We start from the raw sequence: 14,195 nt of genomic DNA on the forward strand, positions 1-14,195 counted from the left end.
GGGGGGTTTTGGAGCCACAAATGGCAACCACGTGCTCTCCTAAAATTTAAAAATTGCAGATTTCTGTTATGTGTTGTAACACGTGCTCTGAACATATTGTATTTAGGAATATGAACGCTCGAAGAGCTAGAATAATAAGAAGAACCGTTTCTCAAAACTATTGAGAATGCATTTGAATAGCCTACCTAGCTAGACAGATGCTGGGGTCATTATTCTTTTCAAAATAGTTTGAGACAAAATCATTCTTTCCTAGAAATGTAACAGTATTCTAATGTCAGTCACAGACACGTTTACAATAGAAACCACATGGCCCACTGTGTTTTGTGTCAACCCTTGTATATATCTATAGCATAAGTTGATGGCAGGTAAATGAAGATTGTGAATAGCGATATAGATATATAGTTAGGAGAGAAGTAGATATAGATATGTAGTTTTCAATGTAACCACGTGGTCAGCATATGCTACAATTTTACCACGTGGTCAGCATATGCTACAATTTTACCACGTGGTCAGCATATGAATATTATTGAAGCAATTATTTGATGATCAGTTATTTGAATGGTGATCACATAAAACAATAACATGATATATGAGTAAATGTATTTATAAATTAGGGCGTGAAGTAGATTAGGCTATATGTATAAAGTATTCAACAAATATAAGGTTGTACAATAAATTATAATTTAATAACTATTATAAGCTAATTAAGTTAGTGGCAGTTAGTGGCAGTTAGTGGCAGTTGAGTTGCTGTAGTTGCTGGTGAGTCTCTTGGATTTTGGACAGTGTTCAGTGTAGGAGTGAGTTTTTTGGTTTCAGACTCATTATCCTATAGGAATTGACTGAGCCAGTAAAGATTGTATTTAGAATTTTCAATTTTTCTCATTTCAAATCCACACCACCCCACCCTAAAAAGCCCAATAACTATATCAAATTACATAGCATCAAAGTAAACAGCAAATTTAATTATTTAGCTCTCTAAATACAAATCTGTAGATACAGTTTTAATTAACTTCTTGAAGCTACAGTTGAAATTTTCTTCTAAGCACAAATAATAGTTTTTTAAAGCAAGGCTCCCCTAATCATATTCATTCTTTAAAATTTATCAATTCTCTTATTTTTGACTATAATCGTATTTTTAACTAGAGGTGTTCAATATTTTGATTTATTACTTATTTTTCAAGTAACCTGATAAAAGTAATAATAACGTTTGTTAAATTTTGTTGTTTAAAATTAAACTTGAACTGTTGTACTTTCAAAAAACTTAATCATCTTGTATTTATATCTAATCATTACTATATTTTTGATCAATTTTTTATAAATTCATATAAATTTAAAGTTCAATAATAAATTCATAATTAACCTTTGTTTTGCCTTTCACTTTATACATTCCCTTACACACGACCCTGATCTATCTATCTTTATCTTTTTCTTCAATACTATTATTAGTTAAGTGAGTGAAGTTACAGTAAAGTAATTGAATTTATCAATTCAAATCAATTCATTTTATTAGTTTATTTTATCAATTCATAGTAATGGATTGGCGCCGGAAAATACCGTATAGAGTGAGGGAGTTCGAAACCCACTCTAAACAAAGACCGAAGTGGGAAAGAGTTCAAAAATTATATAGTATTTATGGAAAATAATTGAATCAGTCGAAGTACTTCTGAAAATAATCAAGTTTCATGTGTATTTTGATACAGCTTATAATTATCTAGTTCAGAGAGAAAATTTAACTGGCCTAAAATCTTCATAAGGAATTTCAGTCTTCTAGGTTTTTTTGTCAAAGATTCACTCTTCTAGTGTCTAGTCTATTATAAATGTTATTATGCTGCAGTACCTATTATAAATGCTATTATGCTACAGTACCAAAAATATTAATTCCAATCTTCTAATCAGTGAAAATTTCCCACTATTATTTTTGAAAGGTGATTTTTTGTCCACATTGAAACATTTATTGATTTTTCTTACCATACTTCGAGAATGTCAATGAAGTTTTATTATTATTTTATTCATTAAACATCTAATATGTGCTCTTCCTAATAGTGTAGCTATGTAGCCTAAGTGAAACCCGTTGAATTATTCATACATCTATTCATTGGACAATAAATATGTGCTCTTCCTAATAGAGTAGCCTAAGTAAACCCCGTTATATTATTCAATACCGTATTTATTTTGAGTTCGCTCACTTTCTAATGTATTTTTACTAATTTTGCAGCCGAACTTCACGAAAATCATTGAGAACTGTAACCTGTGGCGCAATTTCGACGACATCCAAGACTCGTGGGCCAGCCTGGAGTCGATTATCGACTACTACGGCAATAATCAGGACAACATAATTCCAAACGCCGGTCCCGGCCATTGGAATGACCCTGACATGGTCAGTGCAACTGCAATACTTCCAACTGCTAACTCAAATACTTAGATAACTTGAAGTGGTACCATAGAGAAAATATAGCATAAGACGTATCCTATATGGTACAGTCTGGGTCCTGTAGCTTTGCCTATCGGCGGTGGGTCACTAGACTATAGTCTGTACAAAATAACTTTTGACTTGGGAAGGACATGCGCAGCAGAGAAAGCATACTGCGGGAGGGATACAGAGGCGCTATGTTACCGTTCTGAACCGGCCAGCGTTTCCAAGTTTTAGTGACTGTTCATGTGCTCTCATGCTACACATGCGAAGTTTTCTGTCTGAGAGCAGTCAAACGACAAATTGTCAACTGCGCTTCTACATATGACTCTATTAATCACTGTTATTGGCTGATCTCCCTCAATTTCTCTGCGCCGCGCTATTCCGCCAAGTCAGAAGTAATTTTGTACAGACTATACAATACTTGGCGCTATTCCGCCAAATCAGAAGTAATTTTGTACAGACTATACAATACTACCCGTTCAAAAACTTAGACATTTTTGAAAATGTATCTTTTCATAAGCAACAGATGCTTATCTTCTCAAAAGCAACGTGTTGCATCCGAAAAGATACACAAGGAGCTTTATGAAGTTATGTTCTTTCAGCACAACACAGCCTATCAGTTGACATTCGTTCAACATGCTCTTTCCATTGTTAGTGATACGTTGCAACTCTCTCATTCATGAAGAATCTCTATGTGTAAGGGTTTCCTTCAAGGATGCTCTGTAGAGAGCTCTCTCCATCTACAAATCTATAGTGCGGTCCACGCGTACGTTACAATGACAGATAGGAGAAAGATAGGAGAAAAACGTTGCCTATATATCCTCAGTCTTGTCAATGCCTTCAATCTATCGACGGTAGCTGATACAGGTTCATTGATGTAATATTTACTGTTCATTCTCGTTTTAAATAATCAATTATATTTTTCAATAATTTCATAATAAATTGTCATTATTAATATGAAATTTTTAGTTAATTAATTATTAATTCTACATTGTTAAGAGACGATCTGGCAACAGAGCAAAAGCGAGAAAGAGATAGCGCTATCCGCTTTGTTGAATGATAGACAAGGATAGCAATACCATTGCTAATCAAACACTGCCACTATAACGTGGACCTCACTATAGGGTCTCTGAAGGCTGATGTTTTTGCAAAGCCGTGAATATTACCCCGCGAACCATACCTTGCCATTGTAGCAAGTTTCAAAGTCACGGAGGAAAAGCTATGGGACACTACTACCAATACCTACTATTACTTAAGTAATAGTAGGTATTGCTACTACTGTCACTTGTTATTTCACTACCACTAATTTTGGTGCTTTTTTCAGTTGATAATCGGCAATTTTTTTATATATACTTTTTTTAGAATTCTCACGTAGACTTGTATATCATAATATTGTACAATATACTTCGAAGCTAAAATTGATAAATCATCGATACTGTTATGTAATATGTGTCACTTCATATGCAACTGTCGGCCTCAGTAGCTACATTTTAGCGCTATAGTTTTGTAATCAATTTTATATCACCATCTCAAACAGGTTTAGTACCTCGAGAGGCAAATACTCAATTGGAATTGCATTTTATTTTGTAATAGTATTTTCTCATGTTGTAAAATTTGTATTGCTTTTATTATGTATTCCTAAGATGTTGTAATTTTATATTTCTGCCAATAAAACATTTTTTCAATTTAAAATAATTCCGGATTGAAGAATCTCTGTGTGTAAGGAGTTTCCTTCAAGGAAGCTCTGTAGAGAGTTTCCTCCATATAGTGATCTAGGGTCTCTGAAGCCTGATGTTTTGCAAAGCCTTGAATATAGCCCCACAAACCATACCTTGCCTATATGCCGTTTCAAAGTCACAGAGGCAAAGCTACGTGCCGCTACTGTAACTTGCTATTTCACTACCACTAATTTTGGTGCTTTTTTCAGTTGATAATTGGCAATTTCGGATTGAAGAATCTCTGTGTGTGTGTAAAGAGTTTCTTTCAAGGAAGCTCTGTAGAGAGCTTTCTCCATCTAAGGATCTAGGGTAGCTGATGTTTTTGCAAAGCTGTGAATATTTCCCCACAAACATACATTGCCTATATGCCGTTTCAAAGTCACAGAGGCAAAGCTACGGGTCGCTACTGTAACTTGCTATTTCACTACTACTAATTTTGGTGTTTTTTTTCAGTTGATAATCGGCAATTTCGGACTGAGCTACGAGCAGAGCAAGGTGCAGATGGCGATGTGGGCGATTTTGGCCGCTCCACTCCTGATGTCAGTCGACCTGCGCTCCATTCGGCCCGAGTACAAGGCCATCCTCCAGAACAAGAAAATCATCGCCGTCGACCAGGATCCCCTCGGCATTCAGGGCAGGCGGATATACAAGGTAAGCGAACACAAATTCATCTATACTATACTATAATAAAGGGAAGAAAAGACTGGCTTATATACACTTACGGGGATAGGAAAATTATGTTTGACGCATCATCACGTCTGAACTACTGGACTGATAAAGAAATGATAAACCTTATTCCGGACCTCTTCCTCATAGACTCTAAGATCAGTAGAAAAACTGAACTAGAAATAAAAACCTGGACCTACAGTAACTCTTTCTTCCATATCGACGCATGAATCTCTAGATTTATTCTCAAACTACTGTTTGCAAGGCCAATTCTTTTAGATGCATTTGTTAAAAGTGGACTCGCTTACAATTTTTGCACATTTTTTGCTTTTTTCCTACTTTCTTCTCCAATACTTCCCTTTTCTTCTTCTCTTCACCCTTCATTCCTTATTCTTATACCCTTCCTTATCTACATGTCTCAAGACACCTTATCTACCAGTGAAGATTTATAAATATGTTAGGTACCAAGTTCCATAAGAATTAAATCTATTTTCCTCTTCTAGTTATTTTTTTTATTTACCCTCTACCTGCCTATTACATGGGAAACCATAGTTGGCTAGGTATTTTTTCTCCTTTCTTCTTTTCACCACACCCCGCCATGAAGCCATTTATCCAGCTAGTCTATAATAAAATGAAAGAACTGGCTTATACACGTACAGAATAGGAAATTCACAAATGACGCATCATCACGTCTGAACTACTGGACTGATTAACTTTTGCATATCGATTCTTTATTTACCGTGGATGGTTATAGGCCTACTTTCAATTCTTCAAGATTTCATTACATCAAGCTTCCAGTTTATCATGCCTCCAGTCTGTTTTACTTTGCTAACTTTGCTTGAGAGTGGTCATGGAATGTTGAAAGGCATTTCTTCAAATGTGGTGAAGTTTGCTAACAGTTTTCTTGAAATTATTCATGTCCTATAATATTCTTAAGGTACATTCTTTTTATCTATAAATTATTCAATACCTATGTCAAGATGGATTTCTTTAGATTTTTTTAGATTACCTTTTGGTACCCTTTTTAATTTTATGAAGACGTTGAAAAAAATAGAAGGGTACCAGTAATTCTATAGAAACCCATCAAGTATCAATGGAAAGAAATTATATTTCAATTAAATATTACATTCTTTACGCTATAACTTCTAACAGGATTTTTTTACTTCCAAGCTGAAGTTTTTTTTTATTGTAGGCCTACTATATCACATATTATACACAAATACCAAGACACCATATCTATCAGTGAAGACTTATATAATATGCTACCAAGTTCCATAAGAATTCAATTTATTTTCCTCTTCCAGTTCTTTTGAACTGTATGATTGTCATTATCTTATGCATAACATAATATTTTTCTCCAGACTAGACTTTCATGCTTCCAAGAATAGTGAATCATTACAGTTATTCTTGTTTCAATTATTACAATTATTGGTGATTTTTTCATGAATTGTATGATTGCCATTATCTTATGCATAGCATACCGGTACAATTTTCCTCCAGACGAGTCTTTCATGCTGCCAAGACTAGTGAATCAATATATTTATTCTGGTTTCAACTATTACAATTATCATCGATTATTTTTTCATGACAAGAGTTTATAATTTTAAATAATTGGAAGCTGAACATCACAAGAGAATGAAATATTTTATAATGAACAAGTGGATACATGGAGGATAAACATTGGTTACACTATGTAGAGATGGTTCCAATGGAATAGAATATTTTATAACAAATCAATTCATCAATATCATTAAAATATTTTAATAATTTTTTCAAATTTTGCCAAATTATTTCTTTAATATTTGAATATTTCCAATTTTAGTGATAATAATGTGAAATATTTCTTCTATGTTTGGTTTTGAAGCATCTAAATTTAAAAATCTACTTTGTGAAAATAATTATAAGGACTGAAAATTTTGTGGAGTGAACTACACGACCTAACCTATTTCGGACTAAGTAAAACTATATAAATACATGAAGTATCCTTTATTTAAAACATTTTAAACTTTAAAAATTTCAAACAAATAGTTTCGGTCTACTTTGGCCATTTTTAAGTTAAAATGGCATTCAAAACAGTTGTTTAAAAATGTTTTCAATAAAAGGGTTCTTAATGTTTTCATATTGTTTTTAATAATTTTAATAAAATAACCTATACAAATGAAATGATTTTAAATTAAAGTTGTAGTAAAATTGAAAGGAACTTGGACTATTTGCACTTGAAACATTATTGTTTTGATACATTTCTGTTGTCTATAGATAACATTATATACATGAAGTAATTGGGCTATTTGGATTGTTTAATTAATATGGAAATATTAGGCTAACTACATTGGGTAAACCAGCCGACGTTGGGATACCAAAATTCATAAAATGATACAGAATGCATATTAGCTGTGAGACTTACCTTAAATGGTAAATGTTTAAAGTAAAAAATCTGGTGTGGTGCACTCACACAACTTTCCTTGTCGTTATGAAAATTGATCACCTGACGCTAGTGTTCCCGCGCAACTCAAGTCTACTATTCAAAGATTTGAGCCAGCTGGTGACAGGGTAATAACGCTGGAGACACACATGAGGTCTGCTATTTCTCATATAGTGAATGATTTAATAGAATCAACAATAATTTGCAATTGAATAATCACATTTTCTCGAATTAAAGCTTATTTTCAATTTTAGGTGAAAATGTTACTGAACATTAATTGTAGAGATTTTCATGCTCAATCTACTCCACTTGATTTTTTTTGTTTCAATTGTATCTGAAGCCTGATAATTGGGAATCAATCTGCATTGATGGGGCGGAGCTCCTGAAATTTTTACAGATATGGGACTTGTGGCAGTTGATAGAGCTTATCGATGACTATTTCAGGTATGAATTTGATCAAAATCGTTGGAGCCGTTTCCGAGAAAATCACGAAAAACCCTGTTTTTGACAACATTTTCGCCATTTTAGCCACCATCTTGAATTGCATTTGATCGAAATTGTTTGTGTTGGATCCTTATAGTGAAAGGACCTTAAGTTCCAAATTTCAAGTCATTCCGTTTATTGGGAGATGAGATATCGTGTACACAGACGCACATACACTCATACACACACACACACACACACACACATACAGACCAATACCTAAAAAACCAGTTTTTTGGACTCAGGGTACCTTGAAACGTATAGAAATTTAGAAATTTGGGTACCTTAATTTTTTTCGGAAAGCAATACTTTCCTTACCTATGGTAATAGGGCAAGGAAAGTAAAATTGAAATTCATATTCTCAAAAAAAAACTTTGAGGTTACAAAAACATGTTTTTAATTTTTTCTTAATAACGACTGGTTCTACATCTGGAATTATTATGTTTGTAATTAAGGCTATAAACAGCTGATAAAACATCGCAGTTGTTGCCAACCTAACACTCACTAATTTCCCACAACTTGAAATGTCCCAACGTGGGCTGGTTCACCCTACTACTATCTTTTTCAACGTTTTTACATAAATACTTGGTACTAGTTTCAGCCTTCATGCCATTTTCAAGTTATTTTTTAAGAAAGGACACTTGAAAATGGCTTGAAAGCTGAAACTATTAATGTTCATGTAAAAACAAGTTTAAAAATGGAACTTTGTAGTTAATTCTATATTAAATTGAGAAATTATACAAAAAAATAATAAGTTGGAACGGTTTATTTAAATACACATATCCGAATAGATGAGCAAGCTATTACTAAAGTAACTTGAACATCCCACTTCATATTTGATTAAAAAATATCAAAATTAGATCATTGCAAGTAGTGTATTAACTACTCATTTCATAATGTACCAAGAAAAACAGTAGGCTTATAGGCAACCTAATTTCTCAATGTTCATTTTACAAAGAGATATACTGTATGGTATAAGTACGGTAGGATATATAGCCAACTTCACTATATTCTGACTTATCGCAGTGGTTATTCGAAACTTTTGCCAGTGCTTTGAAGAATCAAATGCCAATTGTACTAGAAAGGATTGATAATTTTGAGGTTTCAATTTATCGAATTCAAACAACTTCATATTGTCAAAGGCATATCCATTGATATCAAGTCATTTTCATTTAGTATGGATGATAATTATCTACTTTAACACCACCTTCACAACAACACAGAAAATTGCAATTGATCGCTGAAATCACTTTTTGTGTAGTTGAGAAGTTGATATTGTGGTAATTATTTATATTAAATGAAAAAGACTAAGACATTGTCAAAAAACCACAGATTTATTGATACTTAGAAAGACCGGTTTCGGTTATTACACCATTGTCAATCTCTGATAAAGTTTATCAGTGATTGACAATGGTGTAATAACCGAAACCGGTCTTTCTAAGTATCAATAAATCTGTAGTTTTTTGACAATCTTTTGTAGTCTTTTTCATTTAATAAGATCGCTGAGATAATCATATTATGGAAATCTCTTGAACTTGAAATTTTCGGTACCTAACATGGACAGGAAAAAAGATCTACAGGGAAAGGGATCTGTGGAAACGTTGTTAAAAAGTCCATTCAATTCCTTACAGTTGAAATCCTCAAATATCAGAAATGTTTACTAAGATATTTTTGTAATCAGTGTATTATGAATTTACATGGAAAAAATAAATCACGACTTATTTAATTTTTAGATGAAAAAACATTATTATTGAGGGTGAGTGTTCACAGCGAGCGGTTTAGGATGATTTACATGTGGGAATCCTTAGGCCTATAGTGAGGTCCACGTTATAATGGTAGTGTTTGATTAGCAATGGTATTGCTATCCTTGCATATCGATCATTCAACAAAGCGGATAGTGCTATTTCTTTCTCGCTTTGCTCTGTTGCCAGATCGTCTTTTAACAAAGTAGAATTAATAATTAATTAGCAAAATATATCATCTTAATTTTGAGAATTCATTATGAAATTATTGAAAGATATCATTTATTACTAATAAAATATAATTGAATATTTTAAACGAGAATGAACAGTTAATATTACATCAATAAACCTATACCAGCTACCGTTTATATAAGACAGAGGATCGGCAACGTTGTTCTGCTATCTTTCTCCACTGCCATTCTATAACGTGGACCTCACTATATCTACAGGTACCTTTCTGGAACGCCTGACCACTTTCTCTGTGCACAAGCCCTTCAAATGTGATTAATGAAAGTATGAGAGTAGAAAAAAATTAATAATCTGTTTTATTCAAGAAAATCATGCGAAATCCATATATTTTTCTCTCATGAATAAATATTGATTATTGAGTTATAACTGTTTTCTGTTTTTTTCAGGATTTATATGAAGACGTAGACTATGGCGTTCTTACACCGCAGACGAAGATCAAAGTAAAAGTCAATCCATCGGGTAAGTTTATATAAAAACATAAAATATATTCATATCAATTCGAATTTATTTCCACTTTTCATTCCCATTAAAATCTATTTTTTCAGATTTTTGAAAACACTACTCGTAGAAAAGATTCATTCTGAAACACAAATTGAAATTGTCAACCACTTTTTTATAAAAAAAAAACATTTTCCAAGTCAATTCATTATGGAAAAGTACCACAACACAACTGCAAGTTTAAAAGATCGATTCGTTTATTTATTCTATCTCTTCTATTTAGTTATTTATTTATTGGGTTCTCTCTTCATAATCATAATGGTTTAAGTTGAAGAGGGGGCTTTCATTGGTTCAATATAATCTCTGGACTATTTATTTTAAATTCAGGCTAAAAGTAGTATCGAACGAATGCATTTTGTTTTTACCTGGATTGTATATATTGTCTAGGAATGATTAAATGAATAAATATGTCTCAGCGTCACCTACAATGCTTATAATTTTAAAAAAACATGCAATAAAGGTATTAATCTTGAATGTATTAAAGTTGAAAGTGATTCCCTGACTGCTGGAAATTAGAACCGATTGAAAAAATGTATCCACATTAATTGATGGCTTTTCCACGATTAATAATGGAACACAATAGAAGTTATCGAGTACCCTTTTTTATTCTATTGAATCACATCTAGTTAAGTTACAACCATTAGAGCGAGTTTCTAGTGATTTTCCAATGATTCTCTTACACTCTTGATGATAATAATTTCTCTAATGAATTGAAAACAGTTGTGATTCAATAGATACAGAGTGTAATTGATAACTTATTTTAAATTTCAATAATTCAAGTAGCCCTATAGAGAAAATTGAATTCCGGTATTTACCATTTTTGATGTACCTTACTGATGTGGTGAATAAGGTATAAAATCGCTTCAGAAGAATACTGGAAATAAATTTTTCAGATAATATAATTCGACATCATCAACTTTTAATCGAAATTTGAAAGAGAAATGGTACTGGTTCAGCCTTCTTTTTCCTCATACTTATATTACGATTATAGTGTTTTGTACAATAGATGAATAAATAAATGAAATAAATTACTCTACTTGCCAACTCTATTTCTCTCCAAACATCAATAATTGACAAAATATTTGTATCAATCTATATTTTTTATAATAAAATAAAGGAAGCATGGGTTTGTACACGTACAGGATAGGAAATTCACGAATGTCGCATCATCAAGTCTGAACTACTGGACTGATTAACTTGAAATTTTGCATACTGAGTATGGTTATTATAGGCTCATTTATTCTTCAAGATTTTAATTGGACCCTTGCGGAGCACAGGTCACCTGCTGGTTAAATATTAAAACACTATTTTTCATTATCAATTGGAATCTAAAATAAATCTTTTTTTTATTTTCAGGAGTCGTTATTCTGAGAGCAGACGTCCAACCGATTCCTTACAGACAACAATCAACACCTTACAACCCATTCAGGCAAATATTTCGACCGACAACTGTATCACCCAACTCTTTCAAATAAAACATCCGAAAGTCTGCATTGATTCGAAACATTGAAACATTTCAAGAGCAAAGTGAAGAACAATTAGAACCTAGACAGATAGTAAGAATAGGATGAAAGAGAATGCGTGAGGTAATATCCGGTTACAAAAAATAATAGTAATCTATAAAAAATATTAGACTATAGCTATTATTTTTAGTGAAAAAAAAGTAAAACTTCAATAGTGATTGTTTAATAATAATTTTATATTGCAGTCTAGAATTTAGATATCTATTCTCATCTGTAATTTTGCTTTTAATTTCTCACTCAAATTTAATAGAACAATGTTGTAATTTTGTACAGCTATGAAAGTGAATTTATGAAAGGGAACGGAGTGAATTTTTAACTATTATTTATTACCTTATGTATATAAATAAGTTTAGCGACCGAACTAGATTATTTTGTAACTGAGCCATGAATCTTTTTTGGCTTCTGATACTTATTCGAAGATAACTGTCATAGGTTTTCAATATAAATTAGAATTTAAAAGTTAGTTGACCTGGTCTGAGTATAAGAACTTCATAAGGAAATAATACCCTGTAAATATCTATCCATCTCTTCTTCTAATTATTTTTATGTTTCTTGAGTCTGTAATCCAATAATTGATAGATCCTAAATCCTTTTGATGCAATAACATTTCAAATTTTCATCGAACTTTATTGAAATTTCAACAGTCCTTTGAGACCTGGAGCGTATTAATTCGTTTTCAAAATATATCTCTATCCCTCCTTCAAACAGTGGATGAACCCATTGAATTGTGATCAATGATATGAAACAGAAAATCGAATTGAAATATGAAACAACAATCGATAGAATTGATGGAGAGATCAATAATCATTATTTATTGTAAGAAAAAGCATATTTTAGTGACTTCCAGTCCCATGTGAGTTGCATGTCTTGTATCTATTAGATTAATTATTTTGTTTATAATTTAGAAATTTTCTATCATTGATGCATATTCTTTTCTTGAAATACATAATTTTGTGATAATTTATAAATCTTAAAATCTTATAACAATCCTTACATTATTTTGCACCAAAATTCTCATTGTAATATCATTTTTTTGATGTTCTTATAGTGATTTATAATATTATCATTATAATTCTATTAAAACGATGATTTCCTCCGATTCTTTGAGAAAAACAAATATTTTATGATGATCGAATTATCAAATATAATTTATGAACAAAATCCATATTAAAATGAGTACTGTATTAGAAATATAGGAATAGTTATAAAATTCAAAATATACCTTATGTAGAAATAGTCTACATAGCAGATTATTATAGCACCACTTCAAATTTTAGCTGTACTACACACCTGTTCTATTTTGAACTCTTGTACAATTCTACAAAGTAATCTGTAATAATTTTTGTGAATATAATAAGATTGTGTAAAATATTAGATTTTTCATTGTGAACAAATAAATCAATTCATGGTTTTGTAACAATTTGTTTCAATGATTGTTCCTTACCCAAGATGAACCAACTGTGGTGAAAGTTCTTATGTGTCAGAATTTCAGAGGAATTCGGAGTAAGAAAATGAAATTTAAATTTCAAGGTAGCATGGTATCCTAGTCTAAAATCAAATATCATCTCACCCTGGACACCACTGGACAACAAAAAGTTTGGTGTCTCAGATAAGTGCTATTGGACCTAATTAATAATGGTCTCTTCAAGATATCTATGAGTTTTCTTTATCACTTGCACCAGGTAACATATCTTTGTTGAAATAATTGAGTTTCACATTATCAGTCTCCATAGAGATTGCCTTTGACTTCCTATTTTTCACGAACACTGAATGAAAGTGTAAATCCTAGGAAAAGTTTAGACCTTAGTCCTTTTTTGATAATAATTGAGTTGAAGCTTCAAATCCATTAAACTTTCAGAGCAATATTCCTGATAGTTCACTTCTTTTACTATCATTAATCGATCTTGACAAAGTCAAAATCAATCTCTATGGAAAGTGATAATGTCAAACTCAATGATTTCAACAAAGATATGATACCTGGAACTAATTAAATTCAATTCAGTCTATTCCCACATGAAATTACGAGATTGTACAGAATACTCCAGTTAAAGTGAAATAATATAAAGATTATTTAATTTTTTAAAATGATAACAGTATTGGAAAGTGGAATCGCCCAAGAAGACTCGTGAGTGGCTCGGACACCAAGAGTGTTGGTGTAAAGACCCGATTCTGGTGCTTCACAGGTGTCCCCTGAAGTCCCAGCTGGTGTCCTAATGGAATTACTCTAGTATCTAGTGATATGATCTACAGTATTTTGACATGAGTGTCTACTAAAAACTCTACCTTTTTTTATTCTAAAGGTATGCTTTCTAGCCTATTCGTCATAGACTAAATAAACATTTTGAGTCTTATTAATCTGTGTTTTTTTTTTAACTTCCCACCGATTCCGACACTTCAGCACATCTTAGTTTCAAGAAAATCCGATAGAGTGCATTAGGAGCACGCTAACAAAAGCTGTGTTCAAGACAAGGATGTATCAGA

At 32.0% G+C, this 14,195-nt stretch overlaps 1 protein-coding gene across 1 annotated transcript; it reads left to right on the forward strand.

Annotated features, from left to right (window-relative positions):
- Window positions 1-2,177: 2,177 nt before the first annotated feature.
- LOC120356465 (alpha-N-acetylgalactosaminidase-like) lies at window positions 2,178-13,131 on the forward strand (the record flags this gene model as incomplete). The annotated part of the gene is made up of 4 exons (XM_039445390.1): window positions 2,178-2,377; window positions 4,585-4,782; window positions 10,080-10,152; window positions 11,548-13,131. Coding segments are annotated over 4 exons (590 nt in total), but the record flags the coding sequence as incomplete, so codon positions are not given.
- Window positions 13,132-14,195: the final 1,064 nt, after the last annotated feature.

This window comes from Nilaparvata lugens, unplaced genomic scaffold (genome assembly GCF_014356525.2).
Source record: "Nilaparvata lugens isolate BPH unplaced genomic scaffold, ASM1435652v1 scaffold6810, whole genome shotgun sequence".
Lineage (NCBI taxonomy): Eukaryota > Metazoa > Arthropoda > Insecta > Hemiptera > Delphacidae > Nilaparvata > Nilaparvata lugens.